Source organism: Lepidochelys olivacea (assembly GCF_965140295.1).
Source record: "Lepidochelys olivacea isolate rLepOli2 genome assembly, chromosome: 20".
In the NCBI taxonomy this organism is placed as follows: domain Eukaryota; kingdom Metazoa; phylum Chordata; order Testudines; family Cheloniidae; genus Lepidochelys; species Lepidochelys olivacea.
In genome coordinates, this window is record NC_140430.1 from 15,537,384 (window position 1) to 15,558,728 (window position 21,345).

The window sequence follows — 21,345 nt, forward strand, 5'->3', positions numbered from 1 at the left end:
TGAAAACTGGACAGCTTGTAACCCTATCCACAGCAGGTTGGGGGGCAGCACTGGGAGTGGAACCCTTACTGCATATGAACAGCTGTAAAGTAGGTAACTGAACCCAAGAATCCTGATTCCCTGCCCCACTTTAACCCATTATACCTCACATCCTACCTAGAGCCATTGATAGAAACCAGGAGTCCTGCTTCTCCCTCCCCCACTCTCAGGACTCCCTTAAAGGAGTAAATATTTGTACCACCAGGATTTGCATCTGCTGGACAACACAAAAATGACCTTGGCTCAGCCTCTGCCTTGCCCTGCTTTCTCTTTCACTTCACGCTGTCAATAGCAGGGCTGTGCTGCATTTTGCACATGGAGCCCAACGGTGGGCAGGATGAGCTCTTGGCTACTGCAAACAATGGCAACCTCCTTTGAGGAACGTTGTGTGGGAGTTTGTTCTTCCCAGGTGTTCAACTATGGTGTGGCTTGATCTCTCACCACCCTGCACCTGCTGTGATCAGAGCATGTTCAGTATTGAACAAACATCAGTTTGTTCAATATCTTCATAAATGATCTGGAGGATGGTGTGGATTGCACTCTCAGCAAATTTGCGGATGATACTAAACTGGGAGGAGTGGTGGATACGCTGGAGGGGAGGGATAGGATACAGAAGGACCTAGACAAATTGGAGGATTGGGCCAAAAGAAATCTGATGAGGTTCAATAAGGATAAGTGCAGGGTCCTGCACTTAGGACGAAAGAACCCAATGCACAGCTACAGACTAGGGACCGAATGGCTAGGCAGCAGTTCTGCGGAAAAGGACCTAGGGGTGACAGTGGACGAGAAGCTGGATATGAGTCAGCAGTGTGCCCTTGTTGCCAAGAAGGCCAATGGCATTTTGGGATGTATAAGTAGGGGCATAGCGAGCAGATCGAGGGACGTGATCATTCCCCTCTATTCGACATTGGTGAGGCCTCATCTGGAGTACTGTGTCCAGTTTTGGGCCCCACACTTCAAGAAGGATGTGGATAAATTGGAGAGAGTCCAGCGAAGGGCAACAAAAATGATTAGGGGACTGGAACGCATGAGTTTTGAGGAGAGGCTGAGGGAGCTGGGATTGTTTAGCCTGCAGAAGAGAAGAATGAGGGGGGATTTGATAGCTGCTTTCAACTACCTGAAAGGGGGTTCCAAAGAGGATGGCTCTAGACTGTTCTCAATGGTAGCAGATGACAGAACGAGGAGTAATGGTCTCAAGTTGCAGTGGGGGAGGTTTAGATTGGATATTAGGAAAAACTTTTTCACTAAGAGGGTGGTGAAACACTGGAATGCGTTAGCTAGGGAGGTGGTAGAATCTCCTTCCTTAGAGGTTTTTAAGGTCAGGCTTGACAAAGCCCTGGCTGGGATGATTTAACTGGGAATTGGTCCTGCTTCGAGCAGGGGGTTGGACTAGATGACCTTCAGGGGTCCCTTCCAACCCTGATATTCTATGATTCTATGATTCATGCGTAGGCAAGCATCCCTAGCCTGGCCTAAGCCAGGTATGAGTTGGGTTTCCAGGTGAGGGAGACAGATCTTCAAACATGCACAGTTCTTTTTACCTCCTTCTTTTTTAACCACCTTCCAACTGCCTCCTCCCTGCCAGAGGCCAAGCCGCTCAACCTCCCGAGCTGCCCTCTCATTGGGTGTCTCTCTCCCCTGGCAGCATTCGATGCTGGTGCATCACAGCTGCAGGCCCTAACACTCCCCATCTTGGGCCAAACTGCAGCAGGTCCTAGGACTGGGGTTAGCACATAGTCGGGGTTTTACGCACACTCGCCCTCAGATTTTAGCAGACCATGCGTCATGTTTTGGCATGGACAGTCCCTTTTTTAAGCCATGTCCTGGCCGTCCCAAGTTTTTTGGCAAAAGTGGGCATTTGTCCCATTTTCTCGTGGTAACTTAATCAGTTGGCGAAAACAAATGGGATAAAGACTGACTTTTGTCAGAAAAGTGGGGTGTGGTGTGGAGGAACATGGGGGGGGGGGGGAGTGGTAATGCCGGCCCCACGCGGGGGCAGGGCTTGAGCAAGTGGGGAGGTCGGGGTTGGGTGAGCGGTGACCCCAGCCTTGTGTAGGGGCTTGGGCCAGCCCTGCACTGTGTCCCATCTTCCCACTGGGAAATATGGTCACCCTAGATTTAAGGCCATCTAAGGGGCATGAAACGAGGGCTTAGGAGGAAGAGGTGTTACCTACTGCCCTGCTCGGCAGATCACAATTACCGGAGGTCGGTCCCATCACCCCATTGCGCAAACGGGGAAACTGAGGCACGGGGTGGGGAAGTGATGTGTGGAGGTCGCCGCAGGGGGCCGGCTGAGGGCGTGTCCCACCCAGGAGCTGATAGCCTGCATGGATAGAGGGGTGGGGTTTGCAGGCCCCGCCCACCAAGGAAGCCCCATGGGAGCCAGCATGGCTGCCCCCCCCCCGCCCTCAAGGTCACGACCCCGGAGAGCTCAGGGTGCCCGGGTTAGGGTCATGACCCCACGCCGAGGGGGGCCCACACAGAGAGGGTAAAGGCTCCTTCCGGTCATGTGACATGTGATCCCGCCAGCCACTGCACAGGGCTGGAGAGACGCATTACGTCACCGCTTCACTGGTCGCCATGGGAACTATCCCGCCCTTCCACGCTGCCCCCCTCCACCCCAGCCCGGGAGGCGGGGACTGAGCGACCGAGAGGGCGCCTTCGAATCACCGACCACTAGCTACGAAGGCTGAGGGGCGGGGCTTTCTGGGCCACGCCCAGTCATTGGAATCGAATTTCTGGTTGGCTGAATGTGAGAGACAGGTTAGCCAATGAACAGCCACAATGGGGCGAGGGCGGGGTCTGGAGCTCCGATTGGCAGGCGACCAGCCAACGGCGCGCGGCCCTTGACGCTCCTGCTCCACGTCGGCAGCATCGTTGAGGCCAAGATGGAGGCGCTGATCCTGGTAGGAGCGGGCTCCGGCCGGCGGGGGGAGAAGTGGGGTCGGACCAGGGGGGTGGGCACTGCCAGCCAGTGTGGGGGATGGGGGAAGGATGGGCACTGCCAGCCAGTGTGGGGGATGGGGGAAGGATGGGCACTGCCAGCCAGTGTGGGGGATGGGCACTGCCAGCCAGTGTGGGGGATGGGGATGAACTCAACTGTTGGGGGATGGGGATTGGGTTCTGCTGTTGCGGGGGACGGGCTCCATTGTTGGGGGACAGGGTGGTGTTGGGCACTGCCAGGGGGGAAGATGGGCACCCCCAGTGGGTGGGATGGGGGTTGGGCGCTGCTGTTGGGGTGGGGGGAGGAATGGGCTCTGCCACTGGGAGAAGCGGGGGCAGAATGGGCCCCGCCTTTGGGGGGTATGGGGGAGAAAGGTAAGAGTGGTGATGTAATGAACTTAGACTTCTGTAAGATGTTTGACTTGGTACCGCACGACATTTTGATTAAAAAACTAGAATGATATAAAATTAACATGGCACATGCCAAATGGATTAAAAACTGGCTAACTGATAGGTCGCAAAATGTAACGGTAAATGGGGAATTGTCATAAGTGGGTGTTTTTCCAGTGGGGTCTTCCTATGTCGGTTCTTGGCCCTGTGCTAATTAACATTTTTATCAGTGTCCTGAAAGAAAACATAAAATCATCACTTATGAAGTTTGCAGATGACGCAAAGACTGGGGAACTGGTAAATAATGAAGAGGACAGGTCATTAATTCAAAGTGATCTGGATTGCTTGGTAAACTGGGTGCATGCAAACAGTATGCATTTTAATACAGCTAACTGTAAAGGTATACATTTGGGAACAAAAACTGTAGGCCATACTTACGGGATGGGGGACTATCCTGGGAAGCAGTAACTGAAAAAGATTTGGCGGTGATGGTGGATAATTAGCTGAATGTGAGCTCCCAATGCTACGCTGTGGCCCCAGTGGCTAATGCAACCCTGGGATACGTAAATAGGGGAATCTTGAGTCGAAGCAGAGAGATTATTTTACTTCTGTCTTTGGCACTGGTGTGACCATTGCTGGAATCCTGTGTCCAGGTCTGTGCCCACAGTTCGAGAAGGATGTTGATAAATTGACAGAGAGCTCAGAGAAGAGTTATGAGACTGATTAAAGAATTAGAAAACCTGCCTTGTAGAGGTAGAGTCAAGGAGCTCAATCTGCTTAGCTTAAGAAAGAGATGGTTGGTTACGTGGTGAGTTGATTGCAGTCTATAAATATCTAAATAGGGAACAAATACTTAATAATGGGGGTCTTTAGTCTAGCAGGGAAAAGTATAACACCATCCAATGGCTGGAAGTTGAAGCTAGACAAATTCAGAATGGAAATAGAGCATAAATATTTACCAGTGTGGGTAATTAACCATTGGCAAAACTTACCAAAGGTCATGGTGGATTTTTCATCACTGATAATTTTTAAGTCAAGATTGGATGTTTTTCTGGAAGATCTGCTCTAGGAATTATTTGAGGAAGTTCTATGGCCAGTGTTGTACAGGAGGTCAGATGAGATGATCACAGTGGTCCCTTCTGGCCTTGGAATCTAGGAGTGGGCACTGCTATTTGAGGAAGGGGAGGAATGGGCACTGCCATTGGGAATGGTAGGGGGAGAATGGGCACCACCATTGGGTACCCCTGCTACGCACATGGTGGCTGGGATTGGGCTGTGTAAGGCTCTGGCAGGGGAGAGGTTGCCCCAGGGCTGGTGCACCTGGCTCGGGGGGAGGAGGGGGGGCTGACCTGTATCACCCCTTGGTGTGAGGATAGCAGGGGCGTATGCAGGGTAACACTTGCTGTGTGGGGGTTGATTACCTCCTGCTCTGGGTGGGAGTTCCCCTTCTGTCTGGGCCGGGGGAGGGATTCCAGCTTTTGTGGGGGAGGATATGTATGATCTGGACAGACCATTAACCCTGGGGGCTGGCTCCTGAGATAGCAGCTGTGACTGTCATGTGGGGCCCAGGGTGCTACTCTGTAACACAGGACAGTTGTGGGGGAGGGCAGGGCCCCTCCTCAAAAACCAGCTGCACCATTGCAGCTTGCTCTGAGACAAGTATCTCAAAACCTCGCATTCAGGGGAGAACATGGAAAAACTGAATAACTTAGGCCTGAGTCTGTCAAGGCCCTAGGATGCTAGGTCAGACAGGGGCAAACCAGCCCCTGTTTGGTGCACCGTGTTGATTCTTACAGTTTAAATGGTGCAAAATTCAAAGGCAAAATTCCTTCCTCTCCTGTCCAAACTTCTGGAACCGATGACTTCTGTGACATTCTTGTGTGTGGTTGGAGCAAAACCTCACAGCATTCTGAAAATGCAGCAGTGTAGGGCCATGTGAAATGATCCCAGTGTAGTAAATAAACCAGGGGTCACTGTGCTGAATGGGGTGGTAGGCTTAGTTTCTGATTTAATAACATTCCCCTCCCCCGCCCCCCGAAAGCACCCGGAGCTGCCGTGTCACTTCCCCTTTGCCTCCTCAGAAATCTGGACTCTTTGCTGCAGGCCTTAGGCCCAGCTTAGACCCCCTGCTTCTCCCAGTACTCAGGGCCTTGACTGCAGGGAATGTTCCTCCATTGGCCCCAGGAGATGTGGGGTGTTGGAGGGAGGGATTGGAGCAAAGCACAGTTCTTGGGAGCTGGGGGAAAGCTGTGTTTCCTGCACCCAGAAGCTCCTTTGACTCTGCACAGGCGGGAGGGGCTGTCCACCTGGCATAGGGCTCAAGGTTGCAATCAGGAAGGTGTGATTTCAGTGTCTGTCATCTTTGCAGCTGCCAGGGCTAGAAATAATCTGGAGAGTTGGGGCAGGAGCAGCCCTTGTCCTGGACGTTCCCAGCGCAGGTGTAGCCCTGTTTCGGGGGAATGGGACTGATTGGTTCTGACTGTGTGAATGAGCTGGGAGGGAGTTGGGCATGGCCAGTGGGACACAGGCAGCTGACCAGGAAGAGCAGAGGGCCCCTTGGGCCAGCGGCCTGCCCCTGATGTTCTCTCCAAGCCTTGGCTGTGGAGGCTACTCCACAGAAGCGGTTTAAGCCCAGTTTGTCCCTCTAGCCAGGCTGCCTGGCTCTGAGACCTGGGGTGGGCTTGCTCCCTACATGCTAACACTCTGGGCATGCTGGATTCTGGGAGGTTTCAGAAGGGCCAGCGGGGAGAGGGCTGGTTGAACTCGTGGATCCAAGCTGGCGCCAAACTGGTTTGGATTGGACTGGTTCTTGTCCCTCTGAGAGCCTGGTCAGCTCCAGCTAGTTCGCGTGGCACTTGCCAAACAGCCAAGGCATTTCTGTGTGTGGAACCGGGGCCCGAGTCTCTGCTGCATGAACCCAGGGTGGGGAGGGGAATGGCAGCCTGAAGTCACAGTTGTGCCTCCCTCATTGTGGTCAGCTCCCGCGTGGCCCCCTACACAAAGGAGAGCAGCCCACAGGCTGTTCTAGCTCACCCAGGCCTGGCATGGCTGCCTGGGAGCTGCTGGGAGCCCAGGACGTCCAGCGCACTCAGTGCTCCAGTCACCCTCCTCCTGCCCCTACAGCTGGGTGGTGGGACTACCCCTCCGCCCCACTGCATTCTGCCTCCTTTACGCTGCACCTGACCATTCCAAAGCATTGCCTGCCCGTCCTAGGGGATTGGCTCTAGCGGAGGCCAGGCTGATGTTACAGCTGGCTCTGAAGCACAGGAAGGGCGGGCTAGGGGCTCTGGACTTGGACTCCGGAGACCAGTCACTTACTCTGCCCCCTGCCTCAGGTTCCTGTGTGTGTAGTGGAGATCCCCCTTCCCAGGGGTCACACTCAAGCCGGAGTGCTCCGATTCTGCGGTGCTTAGGCCAGAGGAATCCTGATCTAGGTCAGAGCCCGTTCAGATGGGGCAACTCGGCCTAGGGGGTGACAGGGCTGGACTCTCTCATTTGCCCTGTGCTAGGGAATGATAGCTGAGGGGGAAATGAATCTAGGGGAGTAAAAACCTCTGGTGGCTTTGTCTGTCTTGGCCAGCAGCAGTTCTGACAGCCAGGGACGTGCACCTGTCTTATCTCAGTGCAGAAAGATCCTGGGCTTTAGGCTCTTAATATATTGTGCACCAGAGCCGAGTCGTCCGGAGGGAATTGTTTCTGAAGGTGGGAAGTCGTTTTGTGTGTACGATTTTCTTCCAAGTCAGGTATGCAGCTGCGTTACCCGAAAAGCCCGGCTACTTGCTGCATGCTTCCCTGTGGGTGGATAGAGCACTGAGCTGAGTGTCAGGACTCCTGGTTTCCACTTGTAGCTCTGCGACTGGCCTGCTGCTGGGTTCCCTGGGGCAAGTTACTTCCCTGCCCTGTGCCTCAGTTGTTCCATCTGTGAAATAATAATGATGCCAGCCTCCTTTGTAACGCGTTTGGAGATCCACTGATGCCTGACAATACCCGGTCTAAAGTGCCCTTCCGTGTTGCTTCAGCAGCTCTTTGCCCCTCTCCTTTATCTGCAGACAGGTTCTCCAGTCGCCTTTGCAAATAATAATAATAATAATAAAGCCCCACCTGTATTTCTTGGCTTCTGGCATCTCTCTTCTGGTGCTATCCCCTGGTTAGGGTCCTGGCAGCCATCAAAGGTTGACGCTGTGGCTACGGACACGGCGCTGACCATCTGGGCTGTTGAGCACCTACTTGAATTGAATGAAGTCTAATTTATTGAAACGTCTGAATTAAATGATCAGTATAAACTGTGCCGTAACTCTTAACGTCTCGTTTTAATGGTTGGTTGCTTGAGGCTCAAACTAAAAACCTCCAGAGAGAAATTCAGGCAGCTTCTCGATCTCCAGGCCCTCTGCCCTCCGGAAGCGCTCGTTATAGATTTAAAATGTGTATTTATTTGCTTTGCTCTGCAGTACAGCATGGCTCTAGAGAAGTGTAAATCCTCCAGGGCTCCTCTTGAGTTCTTTGCCAGGCTTGCTTCTCATTTCCCTTCTGAGGGGAGATGGATGGAGCAGGGGCTGGGCTGGGAAGACTCAGCCGTTTCAGTTCTAGGCTGCCGGTTCTAATCCAGCGCAGGGCAGCAGCTATTGTAAATTACTAGCTGGATGCAAAAGAGGCTTGTGGTTTTTCAAGGTGGTTCCTTTGGCTCATGTACAGCTGCCCTCTCGTCGGTCAAGGAGCGAATGGAGACTGGTCTCCTTTGTCATCTCCAGAGAGGGTCTGGCCCTGGTCAGGGTGAGGTATATGTGGGGGTAGTGCATTGAAGGGAATGCAGCTCTCCAGAGCTGTCCACCCAGCTGCACCCAGAAGAACACGGCTGAGCCCCCACGTTGGAGGGGAATCTCGGGACAGTCACACCAATGCGGGATGCAGTTAACGGCTGGGGTACGTTTGAGAGTCAATCCAGAATAAAGCAGGGTGTTAATGTAAAGGTGATTATCTATTCCAGTTTAACTCCATGTGTCAGTTAGTAGGTTAATATTAGTTTAACCCTTAATCCACTTTGAAAGTGGATTAAGCTAATTCAGAGTAAGGCACTCTTATACTGGAGTAAGAGTGTCCACACATGGAATTAATCTAAATTAACTCCCCATGTTGACAAGCCCTAAAGAGTTTTTGGCCTGATTCTCAGACCCACTTGCAGTGACGCCCATAGGGGCAGCAGGTGCTTGGCACCTCTGACAGTCAGGCCCTTAGATTGCGCACCCACCAATCAGGCCCCTTAGGGTGTCCCACAAATGGAGACCCCCGAATAGCCTGGTTGCTCCTGGCAGGTTCAGCCACACTGTCTCAGTCTTCTGGGCTGGGGGTGGGGATCAGCCCAGCTTTCTGACAGGGCCCTTCTGGAGACAAAGGGCTGCAGACTTGAGCCCAATTCCCTGCAGGCTAAGCCATGCTTGGCTTCTGGGGGAAGGCCAGTCCCATGAAGCTAGGCTCCCTAGGGCTGTGGAGTCAGCTGGGGAACTTGGCCACCTGGCAGTTCCTGTCCTCTCCCCCATCCCCTGGGAGACACAAGGATGAGCAGCTATGGGGAGGGGTCCCTTGGGCTGGTGCCAGGCAGCCCGCGGGGTCCTGGCTTCTCAGAAGTGGGGCAGTCCCATGCTGTGCCCAGTGGAAGCCAGTCCATGCGTCACAACAGGCAAGGGCCCAATCCTGGATGTGCTGGGCACCAGCAGCCTCCGTGGGGAGCAGAGGGCGTCACGGGCAATTGGCACCACGTGGGCTCCAGTGCAGGGTTGGTTCTGGGAGCCTCCCCCCAGGGGCTGGTTCTCCTTGGCAGAGTCTCAGCTTGAGGAGAGGCCGCCATGCCCGTCTGGGAACCGCCCTGCTCTCCTCAGATCCGCAGGTGGGTGGATTTCTGCACTTCTGCTCTGCTGCCGGGCCCCAGGCAGTAACGGGAGGCCCGGGATGGGGTGGGGGTGCCGCACGCAGAGCCCGCAGCGTTTGAGGTGAAGTTCTGTTATACACTCCGACTGTGGCTATGTGGAGGTCAGTGCATCACAGAACTTTGTCTCGAGAGCTTTTTAGCATCTATCTCACTTGGGGTCCCCCAGGTCTCTGCTGTGCCACCCAGGTGCCTCCACCCCTTTTCTGTGGTCTGCAGCCCCGAGCTGTGGGTCTTGGCCTGTGTGGGGCTCTGCCGCACACTAAGATGACTGCTTAGACTACCTGATACGTCAACAACAGGCTCCCCTGGCTCCCAGCCCCTTCACCGCTGGCAACTCAGGAGCCTTTCAGGAGGCCTGGCGGTGCCCTGAGGCCTGGCGGTGGGGTGCAGGGAGTGATCTCCATGTGACACGGGTCTCGATCTTTGCAAACCCCATTCCTTTTACTCTGGGGGGCTGAGGGTCTCCTGAGCCGTGGGGCTGGAAGCACAGAAATGGCCGGGCCCCTAATGGGCTGAATCCCTTCGATCCTGCCCCAGTGTGCTGGGAGACTTCGATGCTGCCAGCCTGAGCCCCTAACAGCCCCAATAGTGCTGCTCACCTTCCTGAGCCTCTGCAGACAAGCAAGCCCCATTCCAGGAGCTAAACTGCCCCATCTTGCGCCCCCTCCCCCCAGGGAGCCAGTCTCTCTCCCCCCCCCCCCCCACGGTGGTGTGCCAGTGTAAATCCGGGTGGTAATCCAGCTGTGTGTGTGTCCAGCTCCGAGCGTGGCCTGGAGACAAGGGGCGTGCCGCCTCTCGCGTGCATCTGTGGGTGTCTGAGTGAATGATGCCCCGATCTGCCGGGTGCCGGGGTGCCGTGCTGCACGGGCAGGATCCCATCAGTGTTCAGGGCTCAGCAGGCCGGGCGCTGCGGTGATGGCACCAGCCTGGGTGGATGGAGACTTGCCATGAGCCGGGTCTGCACGGGGCAAAGGCCATGTGCGGTGGGGAGGAGCCACAATGGGTCACCAGCACAGAGCCGTGCCTCACTAGGGTAGATGGGAGCTATAACAAAGGGCCTGGTGGTTGGGGGGCCTGGCATGTATTGGACTGTGGCCCCGTGACCTCCGGGCTGGGAGGAGGTGAGGGGAAGGGCTGTGCCGCCTCCATAGCCAGGGTGGGCACCAGTTGCCCCCTCCTGGAAGCCGCATGGGGAATGAGCTGGGGCTGGGCTGAGCATCGGCAGAGAGACCATGAAGGGCCGAGTGCCTGGGGTGGTGCTGGCTGGGTAGAGGGGCTGGGGATTGGCCCACTCTGCCCTCTTAGTCAGGGTCAGCTCCCTCATGGCCTTTCGCTCAGGGGGCTCTGTGGGGACAGGCCTGGGGCTAGGTGGGACCTATCAGTCCTTAGAGCCTGGGGCCAAGGCCTCATCTCAGTGGGACCTGCGCAGGCTTTCACAATGGGGTATCACAATGAGCCCTGCTGTGCCTGGGGCTGGCTGCTCTGCTTCCCGGCCAATGGCTGGGACCAGGGTGGATCCTGGTGGCGATGGGGGGCTCTCGTCAGTCTGGGTGACAGCCAGCGGCCCCCGAGGAGCCAGAGCCCCCATTGCCCTGGCCCCACATTGCCAGTCGGCCCCCCAAGGAGCCCAGAGCCCCCATTGCCCCGGCCACCCCCCCACCCTCCCCCAAGCCCTGTGCTGGCAGCCAGCCCTCAGGAGGCACAGAGCCCCCATTGTCCCCTCCAGCCCTGTACTGCCAGCTGCTGCCCCCCTTGTGCCTTCTGCATTCATGGCCTCTTAGTGCTGGGGCCCCTCGTCTGTCCCGTGTCCTTGCGCAGAGGGGATACGGCTCCCGACTTACTCCGTTCCCAGTGCAAATAACACCTGTAATCTGCATCATCTGACACTGAGCAGCAAAGCAGGGGCAAGATGGGAATAGAACCCAGGAGTCCTGCCCCCCGATCCCTTGCTCTGACTACTAGACACCACTCCCTCCCCAGAACTAGGGGCTACAACCCAGGAGTCCTGGCTCCCAGCCCACCTCTGCTCTAACCACTAGTCCCCGCTCCTTTCCTTGTCTTTGAAGCTGTCAAAGCTGCCATTGCCTTTGCTCCATGCTGCGGGGCCCCAGGGGGAAGCGGCTGGCCGGGGTGGGGAGTGATAAACGCGGTTGCTAGAGCTGCCCCGTGCAGAGCAGGGGGGTGGCAGCAGGAAGCCAGCTCGCCTGATAGCAGCCGGTTATTTATACGCCCGCCCGCCAAAGCACCAGCTGGGCGTCCTTGGTGAGCCATGTTTGCAGCTGCTGTGGGCCTGGAGCTCCCTCTGCTGGCTGAGGAAAGGGAGAGCACAGGGCTGGGGAGGCTGCCGGGAGGTGGGGCAGTGAGCTGGCTTGGGGGTGCTCGGGCCTGCAGGCCTGTGTGTTACCGGGCATGGGGCATTGGGCCTGTCTGCAGCTTGGGCTGGGGCCCCGGGGTAGCCTTGCTCGCACCTGGGGCAATGGGGGGGCTTCACCAGTGCATGGAGGGGTCTGGCCCTGGAGGATCCTGAGTAGGGGGTGCCGGCACACCAGGGCAGGGGCAGCCAAGAGGGGGTTAGGCCTGTGATGGGGATGGATGGATGCTGGCACCCAATGATGGGGGGAGCCCCCCCAGAACGTTCCCCTCCCCCCAGCTGTGCAGACACCCAGCCATTCATCTAGGTCATGCCATGGGCCGTTGGGGTTTGTATAATAATGTGGGACCTGATCACAGCTGGAATCTGTGGGGTGGGGGCCAGGCTCCCCCCATATTCCATACTCGTTCTGATGCTTCTCTGCGGGGTCCTTTGGTGCCCCTGTCCATGCTCGCCATGGGGCGAGTGGGCATGTGTGCTGGGCGCAGAGAGGGCGTGGGAGGCAGGGGTAGCTGGGCCTGGAGCGACCGTGACAGAGCTGGACTGGTTACAGAGCACCCCCGACGCCAGCTGGGGATGGCTCTTTGGTCTGCAAACCCCTAGGGAGAGGTGCCGGGGCAGCAGCATCTCTGTCTGCCGAGCGGGGGCATCCTCCCCCAGCAGGGCCCACAGCTGGCGCCGTCTGGGGGAGGTAAGTCCAGCCCTGTTTTGAGTGCCCATCTGGGGGCGATGCGCACGTCTGCTGGACACCAGCTTGAGAACAGCCGTCAGGGTGGGACTGATTTTCCAGCCCTGCTGACCTGGGGCGGAATCGGAGCTGGCCCCACGAGATGTGCCGAGATCCATGCCCCAGGGTGGTCCGTCAAGCCGGCTCCCTCCCCACCCCCAGCCCCACACAGGGAGCATGTGTGGGCCTAATCCTGGTGCCACGGCACCCGCCCCTCTGAGCTCCCAGCGTAGGCGGTTCTGGGCCGTGGCTGCCCCACGTGCTGCCCTGGCAGGCTGAGCTCCCTGTGGGTGGGGAGGGTGGGCTGGAGTGGTGCAGGGCCATGGCAGCTCTGGGCAGTGACTGGGCCTGTGTCTCTGCAGGAGCCATCCCTGTACACGGTGAAAGCCGTCCTTATCCTGGATAACGATGGCGACCGCCTCTTTGCCAAGGTGAGTGCCCGCAGGCAGCATGCCGTGGGGCGTGCTCTGGGTCCCGGGGGCACTGTGGGATGGGCAGGGACGGGGACAGGGGCTGCGCTTTGGGTCCAGGGTTGCCATAGGGGAGGCCAGATGCCATGGCTTTGGGTCCCAAAGGTGCCACGCGGGGGGGCATCAGATGCCGCGCTTTGGGTCCCAGGGGTGCCATTGGGTGGGGCGGGGGGCATCAGATGCCACGCTCTCGTCAGCTGCTGCGCTCTGAGTCCCACGACCTTACCCTAGGGCAGGCAGGGGCCTGAGATTCTCGTTTGTGAGTGAATTCCAGAACTGGGAAAGTAGGGATTGAGGGGAGCAACTCTGGAACCAGACACAGGGCAAAGCAAACTCCCCCCATCCTGCCAGTGCCCCTCAGTCCCAACCCGCAGCCCCGGGCTCGTCCCCAGCTCTGCCAATGCCCCTCAGTCCTGACCTGTACCCACTCCTGGTCCTACAGTTTCACAGACATGTGCAGGAAAACAAGCCCTGCTTCTTCCCCTCCGGGTCCTGCAGTGCGTGATGCTCTCTGGCTGCCGTGGGTGTCTGGGCGCCCAGAATCCACACCCGAGGTTTGGTGTGAGAGCTTGGTGTCCTTTTCCCAGTGCCAGGCTGCAGGCTGTGCCCATCTGGACTGGCCTGGTCTCCGGGCCCGGCTGGCATTGCACAGGTGCCGGGTGAGCTGTGCCAGGGTCAGGAGTAATGCCCGTGTCTCTCCTGGCAGTACTATGATGACACATACCCCACCGTTAAGGAGCAGAAAGCCTTTGAGAAGAACATCTTCAACAAGACCCACCGGACAGACAGTATGTGCCCTGGCCTGGCAGGATGGGGACCACGGGACACCGAGGGGGAAGGGCCGCTGCCTGTGATCTCCCTGCCGGTTCAATTCATGGGCCCTGCAGCTCCAATCGCTGCAGTGGGGTGGGCACGGGCAGATGCCGCGTCTGGGTCCCAGGGGCACCATGTGGCGGGAGGGTCAGACCCTGTGCTCTGGGTCCCCAGGGTGCCATGTGCAGGGTGGGAGGTTGGGTGCCATGCTCTGGGTCCCAGAGGTGCCATGGGGGGCTGGATCAAACACTGTGATCTGGGTCACAGGGGCACCATGGGCACCTCTGTTAAGGCAGGGCCATGCAATTGAGTCAGCAGCCAGACTCAGGGGAATCAATGGGGAATACCCCAATGCCCTCCCTGCCGATGATGCTCTGAACCAGGGTGGTCTTGGGATGCCCACCTAAAACCGAGACTGGTGCCATCCCATGAATGCTGGCTTCCCCTCCCTGCCTCACCAGCAGGCGGGCACTGGTGAGCCCACCCTAGCAAAGCCCCTTTTCCCACGAGCTGGCCTGTTCCTCACGTGTGGGCCTGTCCCCACTCCCAGGCGAGATCGCCCTCCTGGAGGGGCTGACCGTGGTCTACAAGAGCAGCATCGACCTGTACTTCTACGTCATCGGCAGCTCCTACGAGAACGAGGTTCGTTCCTGCCAGGGCCCCCGGGCCTGGGGACACTCAGGGAGGAGTTAGAGCCTCGCGTCAGGGCAGCCTAGCCAGCACGGGTGCTGGGGGGCAGGATGTTCTGTGCCCGCAGGGGATTGTGGGTACAGAACTGGAGGCGGGCGCTTGCCTAGAGAAACCTGGCCCTTGCTGAGGGACGGGGCATCGCAGCCGGCTCCTGCAACTTGGGGCATCGCCCGCAGCCCCCCATTGCTTTCCCAGCTGGTGCTCCGCTGCCTGCCCCATGTGGGCGTGGGTGGCCTGGTTGCGGCAGAGCGTTCTTGTAGTGCCAGGGGGGCAGCCTTCGGTTGCCACACAGGGAGCTGACCCTGGGCACGCTGTGAGGGGGGTGGGGCAGGGCAGTGGGCCCTGGAGTCAGCCACACTGTGCACCAGATCGGCAAAAGGGCTCCAAGCCAATCAACTCCATGGAGAACGATGGAGACACCCCCATGGGCAGCTGTGGGGAATCCCCCACCATCCTCCACCCCCTGTTGTTCCCAGTGGAGGCTGTGGGCACTGGGCCCCTTTGCAAATCAGGCCCTAAAGGCTGCCCCTGCCCCCCCATCAGAGCAGTGATAATGCTCTGCCCCCTCGCCTGTCCATCTCTCCTGCCAGGGGCAGCCCCCCGTGAGCAGATGGCCCCTCCCCAGTGCCCTATGCTTGGGTGTCAGCAGCGGGCTTGTGTGAGGGGGGGTGCTTGGGGCAGGGCCTGGTCTCCCTGACCTGCGTCGTCTCCTCTTCCAGCTGATGCTCATGGCCGTGTTGAACTGCCTCTTTGACTCACTCAGCCAGATGCTGAGGTAAGGCCCCGTGAGGGGCGGCGGGGCAGAGCAGGGTGTAGGGAGGGCTCTCCTGCTGCTCGAGTTCCCCCAGCAGTGGGAGATGGGGGGCTGGAGGGTCAGTCTGGGCAGTCTAGGACCATCTGGGGCTCTGGCGCGGGAAGTCAGGGGCTCAGCACACTGCTGGGAGCCTCCCCAGAGCTCACAGTGAGGGAGGCACCGGCTTCAGGGCCACCCCTGCTCAGACCGGGCCACTAGGGGCCTCCTGTTGCTGCTGATTAGACATGGCAGGTGCCCAGATGCCATGGTGATGGGCTGCAGGGTAAGACCTGAGCCAGGATGAGGTGACCCGGAAAGGCCTGGAATGGGGGGGTCAGCTTTGAGTCCTCAGTCCCCTCGGGCCAGGCCTGGGCCAGGTGTAAATCAGCAAGGCTCCAGTGACACCAGTGGTTTGTACCAACTGGATGTTTCTGAGGAAGGGGCTGTGGGCGATGTCTCCTGTTGGGCGTCGGACCAGCTGCAGACGGCCGGCGGGGTGTGATCCTGCCAGCACCCGCCATTCCTGCTGATGGCTGCTCAGCACCCCAGGATAGAGGTCCACTCCCCACTGTGCCCCTCTGAGCCAGCACAGCCCTGTGTCCTGCTTGCTCCACGAGGGGGATCTTTTTGGGGCAGTGAAGCCGTCCCCAGCCATGGGAGCCTAGTCAGCCCAGCAGGGGAATGAACCAGCAGGGCCCCAGCTCTGCCCCTCAGTGCCCCAGTTCCTGGCAGGATCACCAGCCCCACTGAGAACGGGACAGATAAGATCAGAGTCCTGTCGCCCTAGCCTGGAGATTGGGGGGCCGGTGCAGTCACCGGGCAGCAAGGGGGTTGGCTGATCTAGGGCAGAGTCCAGAGCGCCAGGCACTATTGGCCAAACACTGCCCACCTGGCTGGGTCAGCGCTTCTGTTAGGTCTCGCTCCAGGCGGCTTGAACTCGATTGTGTCCAGGGTTCGCTCTCCAAACTCTGCACGAACCCTGGGGGTCACCTTTCCTCCTCGGGTTTGGATCAGAGCAGGGGAGGGGCCTAGTGGGCCAGATCCTCTGCTGGCAGAAATAGCCCCACTGGAGACCAGGGATGTGGAGGAACCATGTGCTCGGGACGGGGGTGTAACAATGCTGACTGTGGGAGCTAGCTGGGGTCACTCAATTAGGGTGAACGGCAAACAAAATGGGGCAGACAAACCCCTAAACCTGGTGGATATTCCAATTAGATTTGCCAAGCCAGCCCAAAACAACTTCTGTATTACCTCTCTGGTTACTCAGCAGTCCAACTAATGCAGTTCCCTTAAAATCCCCAGCCTCAGGCCTCCATCCAGACATGTCAAACATACGATGACAGACACACATGTCAAACATATGATGATAAATTCTGAAAATCTTGTTTCATCATAGAAAAGAAAAGGTTCTTCCAATCCCAAAGGACCAGACACACACCCAGGTCCAATTATAACTTAGATCTTACCCAAAATACACACTTATAGTCAATTCTTGTTATTTAAGCTAAAATTTATTAAAAAAGGAGAGAGAGAGAGTTGGTTAAAAGATCAGTATACAGACAGACTTGAATTCATTTCCTGTGGTTCAGATACAGAGCAGAGATAAGCTTGTAGTTGCCAAAAGTCCTTTTAGAAATAGTCCACAGGTTATAGTCCAATGTCCATATTCAGGGTGACTCCAGTCAGTGACTGGGGATCTCAGTCCTTATGGCTTAAGGTTTCCCCCTCTTGAAACCCAAAGCAGATCTGAGATGAAGAAGGATCCTGTCCCAAGGGTTTTATACATTTCCAGCAGCCTTTTGGCCTGAGAAGACAAGAGGCTTAACTTTCCTTCTCCTACACATCATGGCGATTAGCCCAGGGTCATTTATCCATTAAACAGGTCAGCTACAGGTTACCACGACCTTCCAAGAGACATGTAGACAGTAATACGATTTCACTCAAGTGTTCTCCTAAATGACGATATTCCTTTTTTTGATCTTTGAATCAAAGCTATAGCAACAGACAAGACTTGTCTGCTGACATCACAAGACCTGAGCTGACATCTATCCTTCTATCTCTAACAATGCAGGCTGCATTTCAAAGCTCTGTTCATTTCCATCTCTTCCTAACCAATCTCTAAAGCCATGGGTCAGGTCAGTCTGTGAGTTAATTAACTCTTTCTGGCCCTGTCACCTTTCAGTGAGATATTAAATTACACTCATAACGGAGGTCTGAGACACTGTCAGCCCCCCTCCCCCTCCAGCACACTGGGGCCCAGCCCACCTAGAACCATTGCCCATCTAGTCCCTAGTCCATATAGCCTGGCAGCCCCACAGGGAGCTAGTGGGTCAGACCTGAGTCTCCTCTCCCCACCCTATACTGGACGTATCTGAGCCAGGCAGCCCCTCGCCAGGAAGCTCCGAAGTTCCCCCTGCCGGGCAGGGGGCCTGACACCCCTCTGGTGGCAGCCTGAGCTGCCCTGCAGCATGGTGTGTGGGCTGCGCCTGGTGCCCAGGTATGGTGGGTCTGGCGCCAAGGCCCCGGGCTCTCCCTGACAGGGCGCGGGTCTCTCGGCAGGAAGAACGTGGAGAAGCGTGCCCTGCTGGAGAACATGGAGGGTCTCTTCCTGGCAGTGGATGAGATCGTGGATGGAGGGTGAGCACCAGTGTCCACACAGAAATGAGGCTCTGGCTCCCACTCCCCCCATGGGGCCCAAGGCTGCAACTTCCTCCCTCCACCCAGCTTGTCCTGGGCCCATCTTACCAGGCTCTTGTGTCCAGGGCCTGAGTTCTGGGGCATTCTGCCCAGCTTGAGGGGTGGTGGGCAGGCATCAGCACTGGCAGCTGGCAAGTGCTCCCTGGGGAGGGCTGGAACACCCTGCTTGCCAGCCCCCCCCCACCCCCACCCCCGATTCCAGCTGGCTGTTGTCGTCACGTATGTCCAGCTGGTGGGCGTGGGCGTGGGCATATACATGTACACACTGGTTGCAGCGTGTTCCCAGAGAGGTGCCCGCTGTAAATGCCCAGCCCTGGGAAGGTGACATTTCTCTGAATTGAGGGAGGTTTAAATTCTTCCGAAGGGCCTGGCTGCCTAGATACCCTGTCCTCAGCTGGCCAGGCTGACCCTCTGCATGTCTCTCCCTGCACTGGCCACCCTGACCCTTTGCAGGCTGCCTTCCCCTCCCTCCCCCCCAGCTCGGTTCGCCCATCCCTCCTCTGGCCACCCAACTCTCTGGGCAGTCCCAAGCTGGTCAGAGTCGCCCAGATTCTCACAGACCGGCCGTTGGGGATGGAGGGTTTGTCACAAGCCCGTTGGGCCATCAGTGTGGTGCCCCCTGGTGCGGCACAGGGCGGCAGCCTGGGCACGGGGGGCCCTGCGAGCAGGGGCTTCTCTCACTTGGCACAGTGTTAACAGGCCACGTGCTCCTCCCTCAGCGTGATCCTGGAGAGTGACCCCCAGCAGGTGGTGCACCGAGTGGCTGTGCGGGTGAGTGAGTGCGGCCCCCCTTCCCCGGAGCAGCCCCGCTCTCTCCCCACTCTGAGAGCCCCTCCCCCTGGGGAGCAGCACCCCGCCCTCTGCTCCGCCCCACTCTGAGAGCCCCTCCCCCTGGGGAGCAGCACCCCGCCCTCTGCTCCGCCCCACTCTGAGAGCCCCTCCCCCTGGGGAGCAGCACCCCGCCCTCTGCTCCGCCCCACTCTGAGAGCCCCTCCCCCTGGGGAGCAGCACCCCGCCCTCTGCTCCGCCCCACTCTGAGAGCCCCTCCCCCTGGGGAGCAGCACCCCGCCCTCTGCTCCGCCCCACTCTGAGAGCCCCTCCCCCTGGTCAGCAGCACCCTGCTCTTCCCCCCCACACAATCTGAGAGCCCCTCCCCCTGGGGAGCAGAGCCCAGCTTCTGTCCCAGTAGGCTCCTCCTCCTTGACTTGCCCATCACCATGCCAACTGCCCATTCTGCCCCCTGTCGGGCACCCAGAGGGAGCGCTAGGGCAGGAGCCTGCTCCCCCTGGAATGGCTTTGCCCTACAGGGTGGGTGAGGGAGGGGCAGCACTATGCCTCAGGGCACAATGTACCCCCTGCTGCACTCCTGCCCTTCCCAGAGGCAGCCCCCCCTCCTGCTTTCCAGCCCCTAGGGGCTGGGGTGGCTGCGAACCAGGCTGGGGCTGAGCTGGGGCCTGACTCCCTGAGAGCAGTGGGGAAGGGCCTGGCCACCTTGCCCAGCCCCCTGCATTGGAAAGGAGGGGGGAACCGTGTCCCCTGCAGCATTGGGGTGGGGGGTGAGGGCAGTGCCCCCTGCAGCATGGAGGGGTGGGGTTCAGGGCAGCACCTCCTGTGGCACTGGGGGGCTGGAAGTGGTGCTCCATGACATGTCTGTTGCAGGGCGAAGACGTCCCCCTGACAGAGCAGACAGTTTCTCAGGTACATCCCTGTCCCTCTCCCCACCCTCCCTGTGCACCGGCATCACTCCCCCAGCCTGGGCAGGCCTGTCCCCCCCGGTCGCCTCCAGGGCTCTGCAACTTCCCATCCCCAGATTTCGCCATCTCCAGCCCAGGCCCCACCCAAGCTTAGCATGGGATTCCCCAGGGCAGACCAGCAGGGATTTCCTTCCTCCCCCCTCCCCCCCCAGGGGCCTGGTCCTGATTTCTTTGCAGACTCCAGTGCCCCCTAGTGGCAATGCGGTCCATGGGGGGGTGCCCTCCTGACCACTTCCCAGCATGGAGTTGGATTGCAACGTGCAGCAATTGTTAACCGCCCCCAGCATGCTCTGTGCTGCACGAGACCTAGCGGTGGGCACAGCCTCTGCCCTGGGGAGCCCACAGCCAGCGAGGCACACAAAGGGTGGCACTAACTTAGAGTAAGGGCCTAAGAAATACTGTGGGCCCCACGGTAACCCAGCTCCTTCTGGGCTGGGTGCTCTGAGGCCAGGCCCTTAGATACACTGTGCCATGCAGCCTGTTGGTAGGGGCTGCCCCGGCGCTCTCCTGTCCAGGGCTGCTCTGCCTCCAGACAGGCCCGCTGCTCATTGGCCAGAGCTCTAGATGGCAGCTTGTCCAGCTGGACAGAGTGCCCTGCCTGTGCCCTGTCAGGGGCCTGTCCCAGTACAGGCTGGGCCGAGCCACAAGACAGCTCTTAACCCTGGATCCGGTTCCCTTTGCCCCATTGTGAGGCAGTGCCTGGCCCAGGCATGGGGAACAGCCTGTAACTCCAGAAACTCATGGAGCCCTGCGGGATGGCAGGGGCAGATCCTGCTTACCTGGTGCCAGCTGGTGCCCGTGGCTGCAGGCCGGGTTGGTAGTAATAGAGCGCGTCCCTTGACCCAGCTGTTCTCCAGCCAGTCTCTCCTGCTGGATCCAGCCTGGCAAACCTTTGTCCTGCCGGCCCACGGACCCTTCCACCACAGCTACGCTGCCCCCTGCGGAGTGGCGCCCAGACAAGGCCCCTGTAGTCAAAGGGCCCAGGGCTTCTGAAAGAGCCTGACATGCAGGTAGCACTTGCCCCACGCGCAGCTCCCTCTGGGATTGGAGGGACAGCAGTCAGCTGGGGCCCTGGATCTTGGCATCAGCCCCTGCTCTTAACCAGAGAGCTGTGGGGTCTCTCATGCCCCCTGCAGGGCTGTTGAGGCCAGTGGTCACCATGGTGAAGGGGGTTGGCTCTAGCAGTGGGGCTGGTGAGCTCTGCAGGAGAGGGGAGGGGGATGGTGCCAGGCCAGCAGGTCACTGGAGGGGAGGGGAGAAGAGGATCTGCCACCCAACCCCTCCAGCTGAGCCACCCCCTGTCTCTGCTTTCCAGGTGCTGCAGTCAGCCAAAGAACAGATCAAGTGGTCTCTGCTGCGATAGGGCACGGATCCCACTGCTGCCCCCATCTCTACTGTGTCCCACCCCCTTGTCCTGTATGACGCACTGCCTGGCGCCCTAACACGCTGGAGGATTTTGCTGGATCTGGTGTCTGGCTCTTTTCTGACCCTCTGGGCAGCCGCTGCTTTCCCAGCCCTTGAACAATGGGGAACCTCGCCTCAGGGTCAGCGGAGGTGGCTGCTGCCCAGCCCAGACATTTGCCCCATCCCAGGGCTCGCAGGGGGTCCCCCAGACTCATTGCTACTGAAACCAAGCCCGGGATGGGATGGGATGACACCCTGGACCCTGCTTCACTGCTGCCCCCTGTGGCGACTGTTTGTCCTGGCCTAGTGCCCTCTTTGGGGTGTGGTGAGG

At 58.5% G+C, this 21,345-nt stretch overlaps 1 protein-coding gene across 1 annotated transcript; it reads left to right on the top strand.

The window, feature by feature from the left end:
- The first annotated feature begins 2,841 nt into the window (after positions 1 to 2,841).
- Positions 2,842 to 21,074, top strand: COPZ1 (COPI coat complex subunit zeta 1). Its single transcript, XM_084610165.1, has 9 exons — positions 2,842 to 2,945; positions 12,756 to 12,824; positions 13,570 to 13,651; positions 14,227 to 14,318; positions 15,086 to 15,141; positions 17,719 to 17,796; positions 18,576 to 18,627; positions 19,516 to 19,554; positions 20,926 to 21,074. Exons 1-9 carry the CDS (start codon positions 2,928 to 2,930, stop codon positions 20,971 to 20,973), a joined length of 534 nt encoding a protein of 177 aa, XP_084466291.1. The 5' UTR covers positions 2,842 to 2,927; the 3' UTR covers positions 20,974 to 21,074.
- The last annotated feature ends 271 nt before the right edge of the window (positions 21,075 to 21,345 follow it).